Here is a 25,551-nt window from a genome sequence, read left to right on the forward strand (position 1 = left end):
GCACATATATGATCTATTATAAATTTTTGAATGCTAAATCCTACGTTTTTCACTATATAATACAAAAGGCTTTCAACCAGAGACACTCACAATCTAAACAGACAGAAAAACCACAAGAGCTTAAACAAAGGCTCTTATCTTACTCTGTGCTTTTAGAAAACATTTAACCTTTTACTTAGACTAGTGCCAGGGCCTCGCAAAGAAAGTAATGTGTTCAGGAGGGAATGGAGAAAGGGCATATCCCTTCTGCAAAAGGATTGAGAACGAATTTCAAACATGAAAATAAAAATCAAAATAAAATGGAAAAATGAGACAAAGTAGTCAGCCAGAATTTGTTCATTATGTGTTTCATTGAACTTGATCTGATTTCCTGTAATGTACCTTAACTGCAACAATATTTATTTGCTAAATAGATAGTCCAAGCCTCTAATCTATGAGCTTCCACAGCTAAAATTTGCAAACTGCATGGCCCAAAATACATATGAATGTGCTTAAATTGGAGGTGAGCCCATGGAAACCAGTGTGTGGTATGTAGATCTATGTATGTAGATCTCAAATACGAGCATTTATTTTAAATTGACCATTTACTTCTCACTGACTCAGAATTATGTAAGTGCCACCAAGGAACTGGCCTCTGGCAGCATGCACACATAAATCTTTTCAAGCACTGACAGGACTGTTAGCTGAGGCCTCAGAAACCCAAAGTCTAGGTCCTCAAGACGTGTATTTCCATATTTATCTCATCAAGCCATTCAATCTCGCTGACAGACTCCGAGGACAATCTCTTTTAAGAGATAAGTCATCAAAATACTCCTGCCAGGATAGGAAAGACCAAGGTAAACCGCTATTGCCCACGGCAAATTTAGCCTGACAACGCGGTAATCTCTTCTAAAATACTTTTGGCACTAACGCACCAAAAATTTCCCATCACCCAACTGCACACCCTGAATCACGATAACTGGGAGACTGAGGTGACCCCGGATCCTGCATGACACTCAGGCTGATTTAAAAGCAAATAAATGTACTTGCTCCTTCACAGCAGTTCATGCCAGCCTGTGATTTATACAGGCTGATCTGGCACACATTTACATTCCTGTAAGGGCTTTCTGTAGTTTTTAACTGTATCACTTCACCTCCCCACAGCTATAAAAAGAGGGTGATAGTATTCATGTAACATTACAGAGGCACTGTCAGTTATGACAATTAATTAAAAGAAAATAAATATTCAGAATAGAGAGTTGATTCTGCTTTATTGAGGTAGAGCTTTTTTTTAAAACAACGAAAATTTTATCTAAAGTGAGGAAGACCTGGTGCAAAAACTAAAGCTAAATACAGTGATTAAAAAGTTATTTTAAAATATCTGATAATTAACACTTGAAGTATACCAAACATCTGTTCCACAGCTTTTATTCCCTGCAGTCAAAATTCAAACCTTTGCAATTTGCCAGGTGAAAAAGTAACATGACCCAGCATATTTTTCTGTATTTAGAACAAATCCAGATTTATAGGCTTTTTTTACCACAGCAGTATGCAATATTCCAAAACAAGCTCTAAGAAAAAGTAATTAAAAACATGAAGATTAACAGAAAATCAGACAAAACCTAAAGCCGAAGAAAAACCATGCTAAACTTATTTGATATTATTAAGATCTGTAATTTTTCTGGGAAAAGCAGAAGTGCATTAGATCACACCTATCTGGACACAGTTAAACACTTGACATGGTACAATGCTGACATAAATAAATAAATGCTGACATTTCTATCTTATGGAAATAAAGGAGAGCCTGGAAGAAAATTTTCAGCGATTTTCCTTGCAAAATTTTTATTTAGTATTTTAATTAATGACTTCAACACAATAAGTAGGGAGACACCTTTGATAGAAAATAAAAGTATAGCATATGGAAAAAACACCAGGAAAATTACAAAACCAGTGTAAGACTTGGAATAATGTAGAGCAATATTGTAGCAAAATGTGGAATATGAAAAATTTTCTCAAGAAAGGATGTTCTTTAATGTTTGATCTTCGTATACATGCAACCTAATCAACAAGAAGAAAGATCTAGTCTGTGAAACAGACAGCAGCCCACAAGCTCTAAGTGATGTCCAGGGGTTAAAAAGACAAATCACTGGTTGGTAGAATTGTCTTGTTAAGCTTTAGGGCCTGACAGGTTTCAGTGATCTCACACCTAGAGGGAGGTTAACAGAGTTGGGGAGAAGGATTTACCACTGACAGCAGACACAAAAAATGCAGAATTTATGGGCCACAAGGACATTGGGCAGAATCCCCAAGATAAGGAAGACATTAAGCAAGACACAACAGGAGATCCCGACCACCGACTCACAGATCATTGACCCAAAAATCCATCAGCCCAAAAGAAGAGAAACACCACGGGACTGCTCAGCATGAGAAGTGAGAGAATCATTAACCAATACAAGATAGAACACTAATTAATACAAGGATTATGTAACATGTAGCCAGTGAACACTAATTCCTGTTTGCTGAAATGTACAAATAGTAAAAAAAGAATTATAATTGTTGTGCTTGATTTGTGGAATTCCACTGGGCACCCAGGCTTGCAGAACTCTGAAATAAAATGATCAATGTCTCTCTCGCATGTGTAATTATTGGCTTATGTTGTAATTATTGTTGCACACTGGGAAACAAAACCGATTTTTGTGGACAACCACATCCTGCACTTATAAATTAAGTCATTATCTCAGAACCCCTGGTCAGAAGGATGTATTTGATGGGATGTATTTGAACCTGTCAAGTTGACTAGAAAGCATCATGCAAAGGACACGAGTGGTAGAAACTAACTGCATATTTTATTAGCTAATAAAGGCTTTCTAAACTAATGGTCTGTACCAGAAGCAGCAGGACGTTATTTGTGTTCATCATAAGATGTATCTGGTAGCCCTTTTTTTGGAAGAAAAAAAAAAAGGAAAAAAAAAAAAGAAAAGAAAAAAAGAAAAGAAAAAAAGAAAAAAAAAAGGTGGGGGAAGGATGGCACTTTAGGGATTCCCATTTTCCAGTCCCACCTCTGAGACACGAGGAGGCCTGGCAGGGCGCTCGGGAGTGCCACACCGCGGCTCGTGTTTCTGCTGCGCAGCGCTGAGCGGGGCGCGGCGGGCTCGGCGCGGCGCTCAGGGAGCAGCGGCGGCGCCGCGGGGCGGGGCCGCTCCGCTCTAAGATGGCGGCGCGGGCCCCACGTGGTGCGCGCTGAGGCGGGCGCGGGGCGGGCGCTGGCGACATGGCGGCGGCGGGCAGCGAGGGCGGGAGGAGCGACGGAGCGGAGGAGGACGAGGTGGAGGTTGGTGGGTGACGACACCGGGGCGCTCCCCAGCTCCGGGGGAAGGGTCCGGCCCCCCGCGGGGCGTGGCCCGGCCCCGCTCCGCCCGGCCGGCGGGGCAGGCAGGGAGAGGGGCCGGTCACGGACGGAGCGCGTTTCCCTGGGGCCGGCGCGTTTGTCAATCCTCACAGCGGTCCCGTCCCCAGAGCTGTGTGGTTCTGGCTCGGGCTTCCCGGGAAACGGCGTGGTCAGAGAGGGAACTTCCAGTTTCTGTTGCTTCCTATCGCCATAAAATCACGGAATCAGAGAAGGGTTTGGTTTGCAAGGGCCTTTAAAAATCGTCTGGGCAGGGACAGCTTCCACCAGACCAGCTTGCTTAAAGCCTCATCCAGCCTGGTCTTGAACACTTCCAGTAATGGAGCATTCACAGATTCTCTAGGCAACCTGTTCTGGTGCCTCACCCCCACTCAGTAAAAAAAAAAAATGTTTTCATTAACGAAAATTTCAATATCTAAACGCACACTCGATTTCAATCTGTTACCTCTTATCCTGTCACTACAGGCCCTTGTAAAGTCCCTCTCCAGGTCTCTTGTAGGCCCTCTTTAGGCACTGGAAGGTGCTGTAGGGTGTTCCCAGAGCCATGCTGATGCTCGTTTTTCAAGGGTGAAAAAAGTGCTCCCCCATTGCTTGCTAGGGAGAAAAAGCTGGGAAATTCGGGTGTCTTATGGAGTAGTGAGTCACTACATTTCCCTGGGTATTACCAGAATTCTGTCTCTTGACAAAATGCAGCATAAACTCCAGTTTGGGGGTCTGTTTATCCTGAAAAGTTGTGTCTTTGTATTCTGTTCTTATTGGTGTAGATTGCTTTCAGAGGAACACTTTTTTCTTTTTTTTTGTTTTTTTTTTCTTTTCCCCTGACTTCTATGTTACAGCTGTACTTTATCAATTTTTCTTGTAGGAGCAACTGGTCATGGTCGAGCTATCAGGAATTATTGATTCAGACTTCTTAGAAAAATGTGAAAACAAGTGCAAGATTTTGGTGAGTGATTACAGCACAGTAGGAAAGGGGTAAGTTATTATGGATGTGAACAAGGGACTGCTTCCAAATTTCTTGTTGTTGATAACATTAGATCAAATATTCAATAGAGAATTATGTGTGGTGTACTTGGCTGCATGTTGTGGGCTCTCTTTCAGAAACAGCATAAAGTCTTTGAATATATTATTGCATAAATATAAGGAAACTTTTTCAGAAGTATATATAAGCTTGGACCAGTACCTGCTCTGATTTCAAGTTCTAAGTTGGTTTTTTTTTGTTTTTAATTATGTATTTCACACATTAAAGAAATTGCTAATTATCACACTTCTTCAAATAACTGGAATACAGCAGACAGGTAAAGCAAAATATTTAAGATTTGCGCTTTATTTAAAATGGGTTTTTTTGCAGTTGTGTCTTGGCAAGTTCAAGTCTTGTAAAGGATAACTGGGTATCAAGCAGTTTTGGATGTTGTTTGCTTCACTGTAAGGTTTTTGTAGGAATCTGGTTTCCCTGTCCTGTTCCTTTTGAGTTTTTAAATCACTTTATCTGTATAGGACAGATTTTATTTGCCCTTCAAAACCTGTGTAGACTATGAGAGCTGTATAGACACAAGTACTACTAATTAACAAATACTTTCTGAAAGCAGACCTTTATTATAGGCTGAAAAGATGGAGGAGAACATCTGACTGTGCCACTGATCACAACATATATCAGTGGTAAAGGGAATTCTGAATGTCTCAGAAGTAGAAATACAATCAAAATTCATAAAATATTAATCTTTGGATGGATATTCTTTTATAAGCAGGTTTCCTTCCTTGATTGGATCTAATTATTTTGAAATTTGTTACATGTATCATTCATACTGATGGCTGAAGGGCTACAGATGCTTCAGTACTGCTGGTGGGATTCTTTTAAATTCTTTGTGCTTTGAGGTGCCCTTGTAATGTTACCAGTAAAAGGTCAAAGTATCCATACTGTGTCCTACTTGTATCCACGTCTACTTGCGTTCACTCCACAGGGTAAGCATTCCTTTTCCTAAGGTAGGGCTGCTGTTAACACCTTACTTAAAGAGTTTGCTCAGTGTTGCTCTGTTTAGCAAGTTTTCTGGGAATATGGTCACATAAGGGCAAGACAGTCTCGAAGTTTGCATGGTCCACAAATGAATGCAAATCAGCCAAAGAAATAAAATTTGGAATGTAAAACCCCCATAATGCTTTTGCTTAGTACTGATGTGTTGTTATTTTTATCTATTTCTTGTAGAAGAGAGAAACCCCCCCAAAACGTTCTATATGTTAGTTTAGTGTTATTGGTGTTCTCAATTAATGCAGAAGAAAGATAATTCCAGAGCTTAAATCTTGTTGATCTTGCACTTTTGAAACAGAAATATCTAAGAGGAAAATTGCACAAATTCATATTAACCTGTGTGATATTCTGTATTTTATGCAATTTACCACATAATCCCTTATCTTCAAAGCTTTTAGCATGTGCTTGTCCTCTTGTCCTGAATAGTTCTGATATTCACAAAGTACTATTCAAAGTCATTTTTCCTTAATTAGTGTGTTCTGTTCAGACACTGATTTTTTATCAAAATACAGTATATAGGTATATCTTGTATAAGAAAAATGGGATGCTGGCTCATGTATTTGGAAAACCTGTGCTCTAGAGGAAGGGAACGAGCTGATAGAAATGCTTCCTTACTCTTCAACTCCTTGCTTAAAAAAAATAAAATAGCAACAATTTCCAATTCCTTCACAGTATAGACACAGAGTAATCACTGAAGTTTCTGTGACCCTGCAGTGGCACTTCTGGTGTTGATGTAATGCCTTATGCTGGACTTCTTCACCCTGTGTGTTTTCCAATTTGAAAGTTATTCCAATTTCTAGAAATTGCATTAGTTGAAGCTTAGAAAATTACATCATCTTTATGCAAACACTTACATTTTTGTTGATTTGAAATGGAGGTCACATTAATTTCCTAGAGGACTTAACAGCACTTTAATTTATATAGACCATTGGCTGCAGTTTGATCTAAAATTATTGTCACATACTAGAGCATTTTCTATACAGTTCTATACTAGGTTTTATTATGATTACTGAAAGAGTATTATCGGGGGGGGGGTGTGTATTTAATTAATTTGGTATTTGTATTTAGTTAATTTTGTATTTAAAGGAACGTATATGATGAGGAATTGATACAATCTGGATTCTGCTGTGTCTGTCTTTGCTGGTCTTACAATGAGAAATTCACCTGGGCTAATACCAACCTGACATTATGCAATTTTATCCTTTTTTACATAGGGAATAGAGACAGAGAGGCCCATTTTACAAGTGGACAGATATGTGTTTGCAGGAGAATATGAAGGTAGGAAAACTTATGTGAATACATTCTCTCCCTTTTCTTGTGACCCAAAGAACTTTCTTAACATCAGGTGGTTTTATTGCAATTGGTCCAGTGAGATGCTGAAGTTGTGGGTGGTTGTATAACACCATGTAGAGCAGCAGCAGCCTGAGTTCACTGCTAAATTAACCATGCATCCTTTCCAGGACAGTATGTCTGGAAGCTGACTCTGGGGTGCACCAGCTAGTATTACTGCAGACAAAAATGTGGGATATAAAATGCCTTAAAGTGCTGTTGTCTCCTGTGTAAGCAGGACTGACAGGTTGTGCAATCTGTAGTTCTCTCATTTGCCCTATGGTGACAACACTGGTGTGGAAGAAAATGGTCTGGGATCTTCCCTTGTAGTGCCTTCCAATGACTGTGATACTCCTGCCTATTCCCAAGTTACCAGTGCTGTGCCTCTGTGAGGGGCTGGAAGTCGCAACATTCCTACAGCTGGGCCAGTGGGCACATTATCTGCAGCTGATATAAACTAGTTTCTAAAATTTTGTCACTTTGTTTTTCATAGATACCTTGGGAACCTGTGTGGTTTTTGAAGAAAACACAGAGCAAGGTAATTGTTGTGATTTGATGTTCCTTTTGTTTTAGTAGCTGAGAAGGTTAAAAATATTTCTCTTGTTTCAGTTGCTAGTGGAATTCACTGTAATGATTGGGGTTTGGGTATTGTTTTTTCTCCTCTCTTCTTAGTAGATGCAGAAGGCAACCAAAAAGTTCAGCTGAAATACAAGTGCCACACAGTGAAGAAGTTGAACATGACACGGACCCTTCTGACAGAAAAGAAGGAAGGTGAAGAGAATGTTGGTGAGTGATTCTGCTTTTATGCATCTGGACATGAGTGGGTTATGCTTGGGAGCATCTGCCTTTATTGAGTGTTTGATTCAAGAGCATGCAGGAAGTTAAAGGAACTTTCTTCTTTAGGCACCAATATTTAAATTAAAAAATAAATACATTTCTGACCAGTGCTGCCAGAAATGGCTAGTAAGAGATCTCTACAAAAAAGTGTAAGAGCAGGCCAAATATATGCTAATGCTCCCTGGTGCATTCTTCTGTCATCTAGAAGTTTTAAAATCAAAAGTTCTGTCTAGTAGTTCTTTGTTGATTTTTTTTTCCTACTTCCATCATTTTTTCTAATGACTTTCTGAGTCTCTGTAATTGTAGAAAAAAACCCTGAATTGTACTTACTGAATTTACAGTTGAATGGAAATGAATTAAAATTACTTGCAAAGACATACCTAGGAGACCATTTATATGATTTTCATTCTGTAGGCAGAGTTCGGGTTTCATATGTTTGCTTTATTTATTTTTTGTACAAAAGTCAGTACTTTTACATGGTCAAATACTGAGTATCCTACTATATATAGCAGTATTCATTAGAACAGTCCAACTGCTTTTAGCTGGTTTTTTTCCCTCAAGTCAGTGTTACTGCTTCATATTTTAAGAATATATAGCCATTTTACCTTAAATATGAGCAGTCAGCTGGACACTGGCCATAGGAGGTATAAATGAAATGTCATCTAGAATCCAGCCAAACATCAGCCTTCCTATCAACACCATATACCACTTCTGTCAATAGAATTAATTGTGTAATATGAAACTGAAACTGTTATTGTGATAGTATAAGTAATATTAAATTGAGACTAGAGAGTATTTTGCTTAATACATAGGCCTTTTTTATTCTGGAGCAGCAGTACTGATGATAAATACTGAAAACCACTTCGCTTCTGTATCGTGACTGGAATTTAACTTGTGCATACAAAATAACTACAACATCTTGTGAAGTGACAACATGTACTGAGTGAAAATCAAAATGGGAGTGGAATCCCATTTCTCTTTGGGGTTGGTTTCAACCTATTGTTCCAACTTTTTGTTACACTTGAGTTAAAGAGAGCGCAAGAACTTGTGTCCTGTTTCTATTGTGATTACCTATTGCCAGAAGGTCTAATATTTAGGTGAACAAATATTCCATTCCATTCCAGAAATGTTTTCTCTGCATTTTGACTTATCTTTAAGTTATTTTAAGAGCCTAAAGGTGGCATCAGACACCTAAATACAACAGGAACTGCCATACAGGATCAGAGGAAAGATATTTTTAGTCCTCCATTATATTTTCTGACTATGAAAATTAGTAAATGGGTATGTGAAATGTAATAGGAGGGGGACATGCACATCTTCCTATTCTCAGTGGCTCTTTTACTTAGATCTTGATCAGGCTCAGCCTTAATAACAGTGAACTTAAACTAAGAAAAAACTGCTCTTAACTCCTTTTGTCACTAATAGAATTATCCTTCTTTACATCAGGTGGAGTAGAGTGGTTGCAGATCAAGGACAGAGATTTTTCCTACAGCAGGCCTAATATGATTTGCAGTTTTCTGCCTGAAAAGGATGATTCTGAGGAGTCAGCTCAGGCCCAAGATAAATTGACTGAAGAGTCAGAGGGAGAGGTGAGTGGCAAAGGAAATTCTAACATGAACTGTGACCTGGAAAAGCAGCACACCTTGGAAACAGATGTCCCTATTCCTCTGCCTGGCAGCTCTGCTTCTGGGGCAGAGGAATCTCCTTCTGGAAATGCTGCCTTAGAGGATGTACCTCCATGATACTAACTCTGATCTTTTCAGGATTTCTTCACAGAATTAATGGGCCAACTTTTATAGGCCATGGCATGGTTTCCACCTTATCTGAAAAAATGAATAGTGGAAAAGCAGACATTATGTTCCTGTACATTGCTTTTGTTGTTTGAATTATAGTGGCAAGGGCTTAAGTGTTTTTTAAAATTATTGACTGGAAATGTATGTATCCCTACCTCAAAACTGAACAAGTGGAAATGGTTACATAGTTAAAAGAAAGTCCTACCTTAGAAAAGTGTTGATGTATTGTACAGTCTGAAACATTTTGTAAAAAGAAAGAAACACCGTTGTTTAAAATAAAGTCCTGAATTTTTCAAGTATAGTTTCACCTTGTGTGTCATATTCTAGAGCTGCATACTGTATCTGTGCTTGTACTGCAGTTATTGACAGAAAACAAATAAGTGTGGTGTTTATTGACTGAATACTCATCAAATTGCTTAGTTTAGATTCTCTCTAGTGTCCTTTCTCTCCTTGGAGTTTAGAAATCTTTCATTTCATTGGGAAGGGACTTTATGAAAGTCTCACATCTAGCTTCCTATGTAAAATAGGGTCAACACTGAAATTCAGGACAAGTTGGTCAGGGCTTTGGTCCACTCAAGTCTTGAAAACCACTGCAAACTTGTCAGCAAATGAAATCCAGGTCCTAAAGAGGCATCTGTCACGCTGCCTCTTCAATTTCCTTTATAATATAACGCGTGTTATACAAAAGGAAGTGCGTTTACCCTGTTTTTCTTCTTCCTCAGTCACTTCTTGGCTCTAGTCTTCCTCTCTGGCATTTTTCTGAAGGCTTTTATACTTAAGATCCTGTACCTATGTATCAGTGGTTCCCAGACTAGTCCATGTGACCATATTGTCATGCTTAGCCTAGTCTGTAGGTTGATACTGCTACATCATTTATACTGCACTCGGGATAATGTTTTCAAAAGCACAATTTTAAAACATAAAACATTTTCTCCCTGACCCTTCTTCTTTCCTCTCTTTCTCTGCCTCCCTCAAAAGTGTAACTGCAACAGTGCTGTGAGAATGGGAACACCTAATTAATTCCAGCATAATTATGTAATACTTTAATTAGTAATGATCAGATGAGAAGCTCACCCACAGCGTTGTTCACAGCACAGCATCAGTTAAGAGAAGTCATTAAAATGGCAACCAGTTTCAAACCATCCATCCCATTATTCTCTTTTTTTTTTTTTTTTATTCCTGTGTAAAAGCAACTTGAATCCTAGGGGAAAGAGAGGCAGGGAGAGGAAGAGAAGGGAACATGTTCTGTGTGCCTCCAGCCTGGGTGTGGATCTTTCACATGGTAGTGTTGCATTTGAGGTTTCAGGGAGACCGCACAGCTATCCCTGTGGATTTAACTGCAACCATGGAGGTTTAGAAACATCATCATCCACGCTTGATTTGTGTGGTGCTGATAGACAGAGGACAATTATAACTGGAGTAATGATCCTGGGAATACACAGGCTCTTGAGTGCCAGAGGGAGGGTTTGCAGTGCACTTGGTGGCAGCTGAGCCTCCTGCAGAGAGGGCTCTTGCTGGGGTTGCGTCAGCCACTGAGAACAGAGAGGTGCTTCAAGAGTTTGTTCTGACACAATGCAAACACAGCAACTCTCTCATGTTTTGTTACTTAGTCTGGCACTATGTACGTGAGGTTTTTTCCCTATGTACACAGAGTATTCCAACAACATTGGTTTCTGGCCTTCTCAGCCTTTTCTTTCAGTGCTACACTGAAGTTGTTTCTTCGTTCTAGTTCATCTGGTAATCAGTATCATTTTTTGAAAACATTTTTTGTATATCGCACATGATGAGTACATTCATAATAATGGAGCTTTTTAATATTTTAAATGTTATTTCTAATGGACGAGCTTTTGTTTCTATTATTATTAACCCTAACTTTTGCAACCATACAACTCCGGGTGAGGAACCTTTTCCCGATATCCAACCTAACCCTCCCCTGACACAATTTCAGGCCATCCCCTCGGGTCCTGTCACTGGTCACTAAAGATGTCAGTGCCTGCCCCTCCTCTTCCGCTCAGCAGGGAGCCGCAGACTGCAGTGAGCTCTCCCTCAGTCCCCTCCGCTGCAGGCCGAAGGGCGCAGGCGCCCTCAGCCGCGCCCGTTCGCATCCCCGCTCCAGCCCCTTCGCCGCGCGGGACGAGAGCAGCGCCCGCGCCCCGCCCCGCCCCGCCCCGCCCCGCGCGCCCGGCGGATGTGACGCGCGCCGAGGCTCCCGCACATCCCGCACGTGAGGGCGGCCATGGATGCGCTGGACCGGGTGGTGTGAGTGTGCCGGGGGACCCCGGGGCGGGCTGCACTGGGGGAGCCAGCGGAGAGAAAAGCCTCGTGGAAAGCGTGCGGGAAAGAGGAAACTGAGCGCTGCCGTCTTTTTAGCCGTGGCCAAACAGCCCTTGCTCAGCTGGTGTTTTAAAATAACCGCGATGAGCAGCTGGTGTTGAATTTTTGTGTTTCCGTACACCTGAGAGAATTAATTTCTGAAGTTTCAGTGATGCCCAGCGACAGCATGGGGAGCAATTGCCCTAAACTAAAACACAGCAAGTCCCACCTCAACATGAGGAGGAACTTCTTTACGTGAACAGGCTGCCCAGGGAGATCCTGGAGTGTCCCACTCTGGAGACAGTCCAAACCCACCAGGGTGTGTTCCTGTGCCACCTGCTCCAGGTGCCCCTGCCTTGGCAGCGGGGTTGGACTCAGTGATCTCCAGAGGTCCATTCCACTCCTGACGATGCTGTCACACCTCTGTGTGTATGGCGGGGGATATTGTTTATTTTAAAGAAAAAAAACACAAGTAATGCTTTGCTGAGAAGATAATGCAGTGGAGGACTGTAATTCTTAAGCCATGTAGTCACTGACAGGTATAAGGTCTGTGCCCCTGCAGTGGCTGGGGTGTTTCAGCTGGGTGGTGCTGCTCGCTGGTTCCTGACAACAGATAGATGTGCTGTACCTGTGCTTTTTTCTGAGGGGCTGTTGGCGGTCTTTATATTCTTCCCATAAGCAAGTTTCTGGCTTGTTTATGGAGCTGGTGTGAGGGGAATCCTTCAGCCTGGCAGTAGGATGGGAATTCTAGTATAGACTGTTCTCTAAGTTAGCAGAAACTAAAGAACACAAGACTCTAAAATCACCTTTGCTAATTTGAGGGGACAGAGAGGAAGAGGAATGGCAGTAAAAACTCGTTCACCTGAGACAGGGCTTTTGGCATTGATTGTAATTCTGAAGGTTGGGATTAGTTTGAGTCATTGAAACAAGTTACTTGGACACAGTTTGTTCCAATTCTTGTTTGGCTTCACTGTTTTCTGTAGTGTCAAGTCTTGTTACATATGTTAAGCTTTTAACTTTTAATTTGTTGTTACAGAAAGCCTAAAACTAAGAGAGCAAAAAGATTTCTTGAGAAGAGAGAACCCAAGCTAAATGAAAATACAAAAAATGCTATGCTCATAAGAGGAGGAAATGCAAATTTAACCGTGACTGAAGTGCTTAAAGACATTGTAAGTTGTTGGACATAGCATGCAGCCTTCCTCTCTCTTTCTTACAATTTGCTGTCTCTGCTGCACTATCAGCATTTTCATACTCTCCCTGTATCCCAAATCTCAGAATGACCAGTACTCCAAAGGTGTCACGACCTGCTTCTTAATGGAGATTGTTTTCTTCCAGCTTCTCCTTTGCTAGAAGTTTTGAGCTTGCTCTCTTATTTCTTCACACTTGTCTAGTATATAAGGTGAAGTGTTGCAAAGTCTGTTTGAAAACAAGAGGATTAAGAGGATTAGGTACAGAACTGGAACTCTGTCACACAGCTAAGTCATATCCCACAATCCTGTAAGCTGACTGTATGTATTGATAGGGAGCTTTCAGCCTCTCCTAAAACTAAGTTACCAATCTTGTCTTCTAACTCCATAGTTCAAAATATTATAGCTGTTCCTACACTTGTTTTTCTCTTCACTTTGTTGTTTTCCTATTCTTTATGCTGCTTATAATCAGGTTATTGTTCTCTCCCTGTTTTTCCTTATGCCCTTTAGGAGCAGAGGGATTGCATTACATATCTTTGATTTCAGCTGTTCCTCAGTTAATTTTTTATTTCTTAATTTCTACAAATAATTTCTTGTGCAATTAATTTGGAAACAAGATTACCACCAGGTGGAAGGGTATTACTGTGAGCAGGCCTTTTGAGGCACCTTCCTCTAGCCTGCTCTGCATAGTTACTGTTTCTGTAACAGTAACTGCAAACTGTTGGGTTGTAAAAACAGCAGTGCTGTGCATGTTCTGGAGATGACGAGTTAAACTTTGTGTTTTGCAGTACGCTGTGAAGAAGCCTTTTGCTGTGCTGTATAAAAGGTAAGTGATCTCACTTTGACATCTTTGAGTCTTCTGACAGGCAGACAGCTTTTGGTAGCTTCAGGGCATGGATAGAGATGCAGGCTGGCGTGGGGGCTTGAACAATCACTAGGGTGCAGAATGTGGCTGATCATCATTTTCAACAGACTGGAAACAAGCTACATGTGATCAGCGTTGGTGCTGAGCCCTGCTCTGTGACAGGTGGTACGGAGCAGGATTCAGCTCTAAGGCTTGTTTGAAATGGGAACCCAGTGGGAATGTAGTGCAGAAACAACTGTAATAGTTAAATTTAAGGAATGAACAGGCAAAGGCAGGTATTCATAGTGTCACTGGCAGTAGCAGTGGTGGTGGTGTTCTGCAGGTCAGGCCCCAGGAGACAGGAAATACTGAGGAGAGTACTTAGAGTGGCAATGATGGCACTAAGGCATTCCTGGCAGTAGTAATACGGCTTGTGATTTGAACTCAAACTGAGCCTTTGCTGCTGGAGTTTCTGATAGAATGTAAAACTTTTTATTGTCAGAGAATTAATAAGAAGTGGCTATCTGGGCCTGTTCTTTTTTTTGTTCTTTTAAGTTGTTTTTTTCTCCTTCTCTCAGGAAAAATATTACTAGGCCTTTTGAGGACCAAACATCATTGGTAAGTATAAACAGTGTTTTCTCTTACAATTTTGAGCAGGCTATCCTTCTGTGCCAAAAGATGAACCATCAGGAAATAAGATTAGCCTGTCTGAATAGAGCTTTGGCTGGAACTAAGGGGTACAAAGAGAGAATATCGCTTTTGGAAGAAGCAGGCCACTCAGGAGGACCACAAAGATGTTGTGAGGGTATGCAGGGAGAAAGTTAGAAGGGCCCAAGCCCAACTAGAACTTCATGTGGTTACTGTCATAAAACACAATAAAAATGTTTTTACAATTACATCGCCAACAAATTGAGGGCTAAAGAATCTCCATCCTTTACTGGATGCAGAGCGAAACACAGGGACAAAGGATGAGGTGCAGAGATACTAAATGCCTTCTTCGCCTCAGTGTGCAATAGCGGCACCAGTTGCTCTCTGGGTACCTTGAGCTGGGAGACAGGGACAGGGAGCAGAATGAAGCCCCCATAATGCAGGAAGAAGCCTGCTACACTACTTTGACACACGTGTCTATGGGGCTCCATGGGATCCATTAAGGGTGCTTAGGGAGCTGGTGGGAAAGCTCACCAAGCTCCTTTCCATCATTTAGCAGCAGTCCTGGCTGACTGGCTAGAGGCAGTTTTTTAAAAGGGCAATTTTGCAGTGTATCTGTTGTTGCAGTATATGCAGGGCACATTCGAAGCATCTGAATTTTTTTACATGTTTTTAATAAAATATATAGCTATTAGAGAGTATAGATATGAACACAGTGATTAACAGAGCTGTATGAGCATGTGTTTCAAGGGGAGTCCCCTCTGGTCTGTTCTTGGCCTGTCTTGGGTCAGCATTTCTCAGGGATCTGGTGGCAAAACTCGGTGCTGAGCTCTGTGATTTGTACGTTCCATTAACCCGGCCTCGCCGAGTGTCTCTCTGACCTCCCAGAGGGGCAGAGCTGCAGTGTCCTCTCTTAGCTGTGCTGTTGCAGGGGTGGGAGGTCAGGTATATACTTGTGGGTAGCACTGGATAAGCTGAGTGTGTGTACATCGTGGAGCCGCTGTTGAGACACAAGATGAGGAGCTGCCTTGGGAGGCAGAAATGCATAAAAAGACTTTGGAACTGGACATCTTTAGAAGGAACTGCTGTAGTGTTAGCTCTGGACATCATACTATAATAGGTTCTCTAATCCATTCTTCCTGCAGAAAATATCTCTGTGATAGTCACCACTGGCCTGGTTTTAGGTAGCATTGTAGTCTTAAATATTAAATTGACATGAAGTTGCTCTGTAAGTAGGACTCTTGTGCCAAGTGCAGCTGTTGCTAGACTTGCTGTTGAGGGAATTAACTGGTTGTTCAGAAGCTGTCAGGCAATGCCAATGTGCTGCTTAAAGCTTAATTGGGAAACTACAGTGAGATGTTACAACAGCACCAGCTTGCCAATGCTTACTCGTCAGGCAAGGAGAAGTGGTTGAAAGTATCTTGTGTAAAACCAAATAATCAGGAATTACAAGAAAGGGTATTAAAATGGCAGGAAAAAATTACCTGACTTGTATTGTAAGATGCAATGGTAAATAAAAAAAGAAATTATTTGAATCTTGAATCTGCCTGTCAGTTTTAGCATAAGTGCTGAAAAATCCTCATGACATGCTCAAAACTCTTCTGGTAAATGCAGTTGCTCTTCTCATTAAGCAGCTCGTAAACTCATGTATTTGTGACACATACCTTTGCAGAATATTTTAAACCCTGTGAACTGCAACTCAAAAGTTTGATTCTTTTCTTCAATTGCAGGAGTTTTTTTCCAAGAAATCTGATTGTTCTCTGTTTCTCTTCGGCTCTCATAACAAGAAGCGACCTAACAACCTGATAATAGGTAATAAGTCTCACTTGGGTTTTTATTGGGATGATAAGTGTAGTTTTCAGTGCATATTTAAATAGCTGGATTTTCGTTTTTACTCTCACAGGTCGCATGTTTGACTACCACGTGCTAGACATGATTGAGCTGGGCGTTGAGAAGTTTGTAGCCCTAAAAGATATCAAGGTAAGGAGTGGCTAATTCAGTATTTCAGCGACACCTTCTGGTGTACTCTTTTGTTGCAATTTTTTCTGTGCCCTGAAATGAATTAAGTTATTTTTAAAAAGTGTTTCATGCAGTAGATGAGGATTGGTAACTTGTGTACTACAGAATGTTAATTTTATGCTCTGCTTTTTAATTTAGTTTGGTTGGTCTATTCTGTCCCTATTGATCACAGGTCACAGCAGTTTTTCTTTCAGTGTTGAATGGCTGGCCACCCATTAAATCAATGATATGTTCCCTAACTGTCTGAATTTTTGTTGTTTTAAAATTCTTATTCCACAGAACAGTAAGTGTCCTGAAGGGACAAAACCTATGTTGATATTTGCTGGCGAAGTGTTTGATGTGAATGAAGAATACAGAAGACTGAAGAGCCTTCTTATTGGTCAGTATTTTGATTATTTGGGAGGTAGGATTGCATGGATCTGTAGTAATATGATCTGTTGGGAAAAGCTGTTTTGCTTATGTTCAGCACAAAAGAAAAACAAGAATGAACACTTGTAGGTTTCATGTCTCATAAAATTAAAGTTAACTAATTGTGATTACTTGTAAAGGGAGGATAAAAGAATGTCCTAAAAGATTCTGAAGATGAAACTTCACGTTCACCAGAGTTTATTACTTTGATTGTGGGAAAACTATCATTTTCCAAAATGTCTTGGCCTTATAATTGTACTGGGTCGTCACTTTTCTAACCAAATAATTTCTTGAAGTACTAAATTGAAATCAGTGGATTAAGTTCAGAAAGTGGGATATTTTTGCTTACAGAAAAATCAGATCAGGCTAATTCAGCTTGTGTTTTTGTAATGAAAGCATTTTTGTTGGAAATTCCACCAATTCTAACAAGCTCTGTCCTTGCTTAGAATACTTGGAGAGAACAGGTGCAGTAAAAATCAGTTGTAGATAAGTTGTGCCCTAACTTTAAAGCAGTCTTAGAGCTTAGGAAACAAACTGGCATGAAGTTTTTTAGTATCTCGGAGCTGGAGGCTTTGGAAGATAAAGCACACTGTAGCTTTATAGAAGCTCTATGTAGAGGTAGAAGTTATAGGATATTTACACTTTATTATAGTTATAGGATATTACACTCTTTACACTTAAAACATGCTTCTTGCTTGGCAAAACCAGATTTAGTAAGTAGGGCAGAGTTATTTCTCTTTTTAATAGCTTTGCTGAAAGTAGATCACTTTTTTTCCTCTTCTTTTTTCCTTTTTTTTTTTTTTTTTTTCTTTTATGAAGTTCTGGTAAGATACTGAACCTGGCTCAATAAGAACAGTCTTGTTCTTTCAGTTCCATTCTTGGGTTTCTAGGCAAATGGGTAAATGATTGCTCTTCAGAAACAGATCCTAAAAGTGAGGATTTTTTCCTTATTATTATTCCTTAAAGGAAAGTGTTTCATCTGGAATGAGACTGAAAGGGAGCAGGAGAGGAGTAAATTTTCATCCTCTCAGTACAACTGATTGGTTCTTGGGGAGGGATGAAAGGGTGGTAACTGAGCTTAGACATCTTTGAAGATGATGGAACACAAAGATAAGTGAGTTTTACTGCTGCGTGTTTGTGTCACTGTACATGAGAATTTCCACAGGAAGCAGGTGCGTTTTCTGAAGTGTATCTTGTTCAGGCATCTGCACAGTGATGGGCATCCAGATGTGCTCAAACACCCCATGATCAAACAGCTGAAATGGGAGACGTGCACAGTAAGACATTTGCCAAATAACTGAGTAGTCCTTCCTATTTCTCCTGATGTTCGCCTGCCCTTCCTCCTCTCCTATTAGCCATTAAGGACTTGGCTGTCAAATGTACTCCACACCCAATCTTTCTTCTGGAACATATGCCAAGTACTCCAGGTCTTAATTGTTCTGCTGAGTTCTGTGAAATACCCAGATGCAAAACAATAGACAAAGGTTAAGAAGAGTAAAGGCTTGAAGGTATCACTAGCAAATTAAAATTTTGGGGGTATTAATTAATCTGACCTACTTCAATTAACTTCAGTTTAACTGCCCTTAACCAATAAGGAAGAAGTGATTTGTTCCATTTCTGCAAAAGATGGTACCCTTAAGCTGCTACTCTTGCTAGGAAAGATAAAAGAACGTCTTTATAACAACAGCCATAAATATTGCTGTGCCAGTATTGTTGGGATCCCAGAGGGAATATCAGATAGCTGACAGCTTCTTGTTGCCAAGGCAGTGTGATGCCAGTGATGCTGAGGAACAGCCAAGCTTTCATTGGCTTTTGTGATATCAGAAGGGCCCATGCATGTTTGGACAATCATCTTACAGCAGCTTCTTGGTAAAATTAAGCACAAGGGTGAATTATTGTCTTTGTGGTAACCAAATGCTATAGTGAAACTGTGAAGTGGAAGAAGCTGTTTAGGAGAAATAAATGACAGAATATTTTCTTGGAGACCTGGAAGACAAAGACATCCACTTTTTCTCTCTTGGTATTCATTACTTGCCAACGTGGTAGTGTAGTTCATTTAAATGATGTAAGTCTTGGAATGCATTTAACGAAATTCTAATAATTTTTTGTGCCTGTACCTATAAGATGTTTCAACTGTTACAATGCTGCCTGCTTGTTGTTGGTTCTGTTTTTGCACATCTATTTTATCCTAAAAATGGCTAGGCCACTATAGAACTTGCTTATACACTTCCTAAAATGTTGGTTTGCAGATCTCCACAATTTTAGATTGGCTGTCGTCTTGGTCTTCAAACATCCTTTCCTCACACAGACTCTGTTTGAGCGTTTGAAAAGATTTGAGGACTTTTTCTGGCCAGGAAAGGGGATGGCTGGGAAATGTTTGAGCTGCACTCATGCAAAGCTACATAGAATACAGTGTTACCAGCTTTTGGGTATGAATTGATACAGAAAGAGTTACATTCCAACATCAATTAGGAATTTAATGTGGAAATGGAAAGGTCCTGAAAAGCTCTCCATAGGAAAGAGTAAGTTAGACTTTCTGGAAACATGTTTGAGGACAAGGGGCAAGGAGGACTAGGAATGGAAAGAAAGGAGAAAACGAGTCTCTAGTCCAACCAAAGCAAGAGCTGTAAATTAAGAGTATGTTAAAAAAACTTCAACTCTCTGAGTGTACTGAAGTGTAAGGTTTCTGCAGCTGTTCAGTGTTGCCAGGAAACAAATTCCTGACCACCTGCATTTATTGGAAGAGATCAGCCTGTGGGTAAAAAGATGTATGATGCCACAGGAAAATATGAAAGGGAGGTGTTGCAAATAAAACCACTGTGAATGTAAGCTTATGTACCTGCAGAGAACTAATTGAAGGGAAAAAATGTGCCACAAACAAAATGTTTTATTTGCAACATTTCCTCTAACTACAAGTTAGACTTGAAATAAGAGAGTATTTAATTGACCAAGAAAGTTTCCTGGGTTGACTCCATCTGGTATTTGCCAGCCAAAACTGTGTTTTGGATGTCACTCCAGTGCTGATACTCTTGCAAAAGGTGGTGAAGGAAAAGACAAGTAGCCAAGGGATTTGAAAACAGGACAGAGTAGAAAAGAGTGATGTGTTTTGCATCTGTTAGCAGTTCTCCTGTGTTTCAGCATTGCCCTGTCCTGTCATGTTTATTAGCACACCTTGTTCCCTTGGTCAAGGTCAAATTCTTTCTCCACCCTCTGCATATGTTGGACAGATTTCTGTGCTCATTGCACTGTATATTTTCATAGCCTGATTACACAGTGTATTTTCACAGCCTGATATAAGAACCTTAGTAGAGGTGGCTCATTTTGCATTTAACCTGTATTTCAGTGTTCTCTTTGCAAACTGGGCAAGTGTTTGAAGTGTCTTATTTTCCCACATGTGTTGTTTATTAATAGAGAAAACATTAGACATAATGACAAATATTGTTTTACCTAGAGAAGTGCTGTGTTGTGAGGGAGATATGAAAGAAATGATAGATCTAAACTTTTTCCCAAAGTCAGAGAGAGAAAATGTAGGTAAGACTAGAAAAGATGCAGTTTTGATCTGCTGTGTACTGGTTTTGATCCCTCTTTCTAGTGTTCCAAATCTGGCTGTGGTTATGATTTACGTATTAGGTTTGAGTGATGTCTTCAAACAGATAGCTGAGGAAATGGCTTCTCTGTACTGATCTGTGTTTGTCTGAGCATTTGACTGGCCTAAACACCAAATAAGATCATTTTTCCCCCTGATTTTAGAAATGAATATTTGAAAGAATAGACAGTGCAATTATTCGCATTAGTTCGATAATACTAAGTTACAGCTCTGAAAATGTATTTGCTCTTTTCCATACACTTACTTATAGGAAGTATATATATAGGTAGCATGTATATTGCTACCAAATTATCTCTGGGAAGTCACTGTGTTCCTGTCAGGATATCCACACATGTTTGGATTCACCAGTGCACACTAATATGTGTAATGTTACATTTCTGTCCTGTGTATTGGCCACACTGCAGTTTTAAGTAATGGCTATTTCATGAGATCCCTATTTCAAAATGGGCCGACATCACAGCACCAGTTTGTTACAGGCATATGTTGGTTTTATTTTCAGCCATGAAACCTGGCATTTATTCCTTTTAAATACTCTCCCAGATTTCTTCAGAGGTCCCACTGTGCCCAGTATTCGTCTGGCTGGTTTAGAGTATGTTCTGCATTTCACAGCTGTAGATGGGAAGATTTACATGAGAAGCTACAAGTGAGTATGTGTTTTATCTGTTTGTCTGGGCTTTGGTACACTTGTCAACTTTAACCTGTAGTTGTGAAATTGAGCTGGCTTGAGCTGCATTTAGAACATGCAGTATAGAGAGGTGCTCCAGTGAAGTTTGTACAGCAGAAGGAAAACACTTGAGCCCTAGGTCTGCTGCCTCCTTCCTTGTCTCTCCTCCTGGCTCAGAGGATTGCTTTTCCATATGGCTCAGTTAAGAAGGTGATGTGAATTAGCTTAGTGAATTCTGGGTGCTGTCTTAGACTTGATGGACTTAGTCTGTTCTCAGGCTGATTTCTGTGATTCTCCTCACTTAGATGTTTGCCAGGGAACAACAGGGGATAAGGCTGCAGATAGAGATGCACAAGGAAAACCAGGAAAAGGCAGGACAATGCAACTTTCTTGTTGCATTGGTGTTCACCCTCACAGTCACTCCCTGCCTTAGGAGGCTGTGAACATGCATAGCTTGTGTTCCATGTGATTTTGATTTCTCTGAATACAAAATCATTTCAGTTGGCCTCACTCTTAAAAACAAAGAACCAAAACACTTTCTTGGATAACTGCTCAGGTTATTTTGCTGTAAATTATAGTGAATATTTTTCATGTCCAGTAATACCCAGGGTGCCATTTTGAATTTGAAAAGTGATATGGCTTTCAGGGTATTGGGGCTGAGTTTTAAGTGATACTGCTTATACTGGTCTCATTTAAAAAAAAAATTACATTAGCCAGGTCATATTTTGGATGTGTTCAAATTGTAATGGGACTGATTTATTATAAATTGTTGTTGGTGGATGCTTTTCCCAATGATAGAGTTAGTGGTAGCAGTTGATTTAATAGTATCTTGAACTGCAGGATTGAACCTGTTCTTAAGAAAGATGGATAAATCTCTAACACAGGGGACAATCTTGATTTTGGTTGGTTTTTTCCTCCTAGAGTGCTTCTGAAGAAATCCGGCTGTAAAATACCCCGAATAGAACTGGAAGAGATGGGACCTTCATTGGATCTGGTTATGAGGAGGACACATTTAGCCTCAGATGACCTTTATAAGCTGTCTTTGAAACAGCCAAAAGGCCTGAAGGTATGTACCTTGGAAAGGGCATTGCTTTCAGATCTCTCTGAGGGAGAGCAAAGGCTGAAGTGTTACTTGTTGTGTATTTGACCAGAGCTAACTTTTATCGAGGCCAACTGACATTCCTGGGGCCACAGCACTTCTGTGGTGCTCAGCTGGCATCCAGACTCCTCCGGAAGCTCACAGAACACACAGCACCAATCTTAGTCTCTAAACTCCTACCAATGTATGAGGCCTTGCACTTGGGCACTTGATTCTCACCAGAGCTCTTGGGCCTGTGCTCAGAAATGCTAACATTGTTCTTCCCTTGCAGCCTAAGAAGAAGAAGAATATCTCCCACGATGCGCTGGGTACAACTTACGGTCGAGTCCACATGCAGAGGCAGGATCTCAGTAAACTGCGGACACGGAAGATGAAAGGCTTAAGAAAGAGGCAAGCAGAGAAGTCAGCTGAAGATGGTGGGGCTGCTCCCAAAAAGGCAAAGTCAGCTTGACTGTCTGGGACAGCTTTGAAAACTCATTGTAGTTTCAAATTTAAAATATGTGTTGTAATATAAGTTGTCAGACATATAAGATTTAGCTGCTGTTAGCTTTAGTTTTGTAACAAAATATCTTTCTAATGGTTTGTCATTTTAAAGGGAACATTGGGGTATTGAGCTTTAACATGGAGCTTGGTTATTTAAAATAAAAAATACGATATAACTTTCTTAGTTGTCCAAAGCTGAGTGTTTGTTTCTTGGTATTAGCAATATATGGGAGTCAAATAGTCAAATTTGACTAAATGAGTCAAATGACTCATTTCCTGGACAGTTTCACAGAGTGGATTGGAAGGGACTTTGAAGATCATCTGGTTCCAACCCCCTTGCCATGAGGAGGGATGAAACCTTCTACTAGACCAGGCTGCTCAAGGCCTCATCCAACCTGGTCTTGAACATTTCCAGGAATGGGTCATCCCCAGCTTCTCTGGTAACCTGTTCCAGTGTCTCACCACCCACACATGGAATAATTTCTTCCTAATATCCCCCATGCTTTGTGCTTTTAGCATAAAGGCATTTAAATTGTGTCTCCAATGAGGCAACTTGCTGGTGGGAGAGGCTTAAATTCCTCTGTGCTGCCCTTCAGGTGCTTTCCTGTTGACCTGCACTCCCTCTCCAGGCTTTGGGCATCTTTTGCTGGCATCAAATCGGTCAGAGTGGGATGGATTGAGGTTCCTTTCCCCCAAAACTTTGGTTGTATTGCTGTTTTCTTGGGAACCCTTGATCAGTCAGTTCTTACACATTCTGTGCAGGACCAGAGGAGTGAATGTGCATAATATGCAGAACTTCTCTGTTAATTTATTGTTTATGTATTTCAGATTTTTCACAACTGCAAGACTCAATAAAGTTTAAACCATTTTCTAAAGTGTCAGCTCAATACATGTGTGATGGCCAGGCTTTGCTTCTGACTATTGCACCAGGCCCTGCTTTGCACTGGCAGAAGTGGGAGTGCTTGTAGTGTTTTACTGTGTTCATCACCATGGTAGCAAAGTACCTGATATTTACTTTAGGCATAAATGAAACCTTTACAGGTTGAATTTCAATCTTTGCTGCTTGATTTGTGCCCAGAATGGAAGTATGTGAAGCAACGACTAAAGGTCCATTTTTTAAAGATATTTTTTCTTATCCTGTTTTCCTCCCAAGTTTGTGCTCATGAGTTAGTGCACACTCAGCTATAAGGGGATGAGAGTTAAGAGTTCAGTGAGACTTTGGTGTGGTGTTCTGTTTTGGAACACATTGAAAAACCTAGGTTTTTTAATTCTGCTTGTCTCTTTGGAAGATGTTTCTCTGCCCTTTAAGCGTAATTGTTATAGAAATATACACACGGTATCAACACAAAGGTCAAACACAGCAAACTTGGTCATCCTATTGATGTTTTTAATACTTTTCTTGCTAGTTTTCTAATCAGCTGAAGTGTCACATCAGAAATAGGTGGTTTGTTATTTTCAATTGTCTTCTGCATCCTGAATGGAAGTTCTTGGGCAGCTTTGCTTTTCCTATGGGACGGCTGAGCTGTAGCTGTGGCTGTGCAAATGCCACCCATGGTATCCTTGCAGTGCTCATTTGATAAAATTTGTAATGTGAAAAAGAAAGTGCTTTAAAAGTTTGGGTTCATTTTGGGGGCACAAACATATTATCATCAATGTATTTGTGTGGCTCTCTGCAAACCCTTTTCTCCAATCTATAACCATGTGTTTGAGAAATTGATGATTCCATAAACTTCTTCAGATTTGTATTTCCCATAGTATCTTTCTGAAGTACAAATCATTAGGCTTTTGTCTGAAAGCTGTAGAAGAATCATACTAGCAGGCAATGCTGTCTTTTACAAGATCTGACTTGTAAAAGTAATAGCAAAATACTATAAATTCATAAAAGCATGTCGGTGGTTTAAAAGATGAATTTTCCAGATTTTCCTAATTTGGAAGCTAATTTTGGTGCTCAGTTTGGATTTAAAACTTAACTTCTTCGCAGTAATGTGAAACATCTAAAATCCTGTTACCTCTTCATGTAAAAAGTGAAACAATTGTTCAGTAGGAGCCCTCAGAGAAAAGCTGTTGCATCCTTGTGTGGGGTTTTTTTAATGCTGCTGTGTTGTAGTTTAAATTTTGGGGGGCTCCCGGGGAGGATCCCCCGGGAGACCCCCGGGGTCCTCGGGTCATGGGGTTCCCGTGCTGGCAGGCAAAGAGACTTCAGACGCCGGTGGGGTGCTGATGAGGTGAGGGTTTGTTCAGAGTCCCACTCCAGGCTGGGAGCATGGTCCTGTGGGAGTGGGGAAAGGGAAGGGGAGCGTCCGGAGGCCTCCAGGGGAAGAGGGGCAAAGAGAGCGAGACCCCTTGCCTTAGCACTCTTATCACAGATGTTCAAAGGGGCGCGGTAACATTCTCCAGCCAATGGGGTTACAGATACAGGATACTGCAGGGAGGGTACAGACTTGGGATAAACCATACATTTTCCAGGGGTGAACAAGAACAAACCATTTCCATAAAATGCAATCCCACACTGCTGCTGGTTGCTCCTTGTATGAAGCGAAGTTTTGGACAGGTTAGGGCTACTACACCTTCCAATACCTGGATGTGGTTACTTTAAGCTTCAGGAGGTGAGAAGTCCTTGAGCATGGGAAGTCAGTCAGTGGGGAGAGCCCAGGTGCAGTTATTTGCCCTTTGCAGGTGGAATTTGAAGTGCCTGATGCCCCTCACCTGTGGCTGTTTGTGTGAATACCCTTTTATGTACAGCTTTTTGTAGAGGTAAAATACAGCTACGTGGTGGACAAAATGTATTAGATATGTGAGGTAAGGAGAAATTCTTCTAGATATAGTATAAGGATATTTGGGTTATGTTTTTTCATGCCAATCGCTTTCAGGTTATGTTGTTAGCAAGGAGCAAAACTTACTGTATTTCTGAT

The 25,551-nt window shown here is 40.6% G+C and overlaps 2 protein-coding genes across 5 annotated transcripts; both read left to right on the plus strand.

Annotated features, from left to right (window-relative positions):
• The first annotated feature begins 1,857 nt into the window (after positions 1 to 1,857).
• Positions 1,858 to 9,658, plus strand: GTF3C6 (general transcription factor IIIC subunit 6). Of its 4 annotated transcripts, none has more exons than XM_063389818.1 (6): positions 1,858 to 3,304; positions 4,248 to 4,328; positions 6,623 to 6,686; positions 7,231 to 7,275; positions 7,410 to 7,523; positions 9,021 to 9,658. In XM_063389818.1, exons 1-6 carry the CDS (start codon positions 3,251 to 3,253, stop codon positions 9,314 to 9,316), a joined length of 654 nt encoding a protein of 217 aa, XP_063245888.1. In that variant the 5' UTR covers positions 1,858 to 3,250; the 3' UTR covers positions 9,317 to 9,658. The 4 variants fall into 4 exon arrangements, with proteins under 4 accessions (XP_063245888.1, XP_063245889.1, XP_063245885.1 ...); XM_063389819.1 differs by having other exon boundaries at positions 1,862 to 3,536; XM_063389815.1 differs by having other exon boundaries at positions 1,863 to 3,310.
• A 1,813-nt stretch (positions 9,659 to 11,471) lies between these two features.
• RPF2 (ribosome production factor 2 homolog) lies at positions 11,472 to 22,819 on the plus strand. The gene is made up of 10 exons (XM_063389814.1): positions 11,472 to 11,626; positions 12,717 to 12,849; positions 13,656 to 13,693; positions 14,290 to 14,329; positions 16,090 to 16,171; positions 16,263 to 16,339; positions 16,658 to 16,757; positions 20,934 to 21,036; positions 21,979 to 22,123; positions 22,428 to 22,819. Exons 1-10 carry the CDS (start codon positions 11,604 to 11,606, stop codon positions 22,605 to 22,607), a joined length of 921 nt encoding a protein of 306 aa, XP_063245884.1. The 5' UTR covers positions 11,472 to 11,603; the 3' UTR covers positions 22,608 to 22,819.
• Positions 22,820 to 25,551: the final 2,732 nt, after the last annotated feature.

The sequence above is a fragment of the Prinia subflava genome, chromosome 2 (assembly GCF_021018805.1).
Source record: "Prinia subflava isolate CZ2003 ecotype Zambia chromosome 2, Cam_Psub_1.2, whole genome shotgun sequence".
Taxonomy (NCBI): domain Eukaryota; kingdom Metazoa; phylum Chordata; class Aves; order Passeriformes; family Cisticolidae; genus Prinia; species Prinia subflava.

Bases quoted from the DNA above. Each gene is read 5' to 3' on its own strand.
- GTF3C6 (XM_063389815.1), top strand. From the start codon at position 3,251: ATGGCGGCGGCGGGCAGCGAGGGCGGGAGGAGCGACGGAGCGGAGGAG. The intron at 6,687-7,230 runs GTAGGAAAACTT...TGTTTTTCATAG, and splicing joins GTTTGCAGGAGAATATGAAG to ATACCTTGGGAACCTGTGTG. The intron at 7,524-9,020 runs GTGAGTGATTCT...TCTTTACATCAG, and splicing joins GGAAGGTGAAGAGAATGTTG to GTGGAGTAGAGTGGTTGCAG.
- RPF2 (XM_063389814.1), top strand. From the start codon at position 11,604: ATGGATGCGCTGGACCGGGTGGT. The intron at 12,850-13,655 runs GTAAGTTGTTGG...TGTGTTTTGCAG, and splicing joins CTGAAGTGCTTAAAGACATT to TACGCTGTGAAGAAGCCTTT. The intron at 16,340-16,657 runs GTAAGGAGTGGC...CTTATTCCACAG, and splicing joins TAGCCCTAAAAGATATCAAG to AACAGTAAGTGTCCTGAAGG.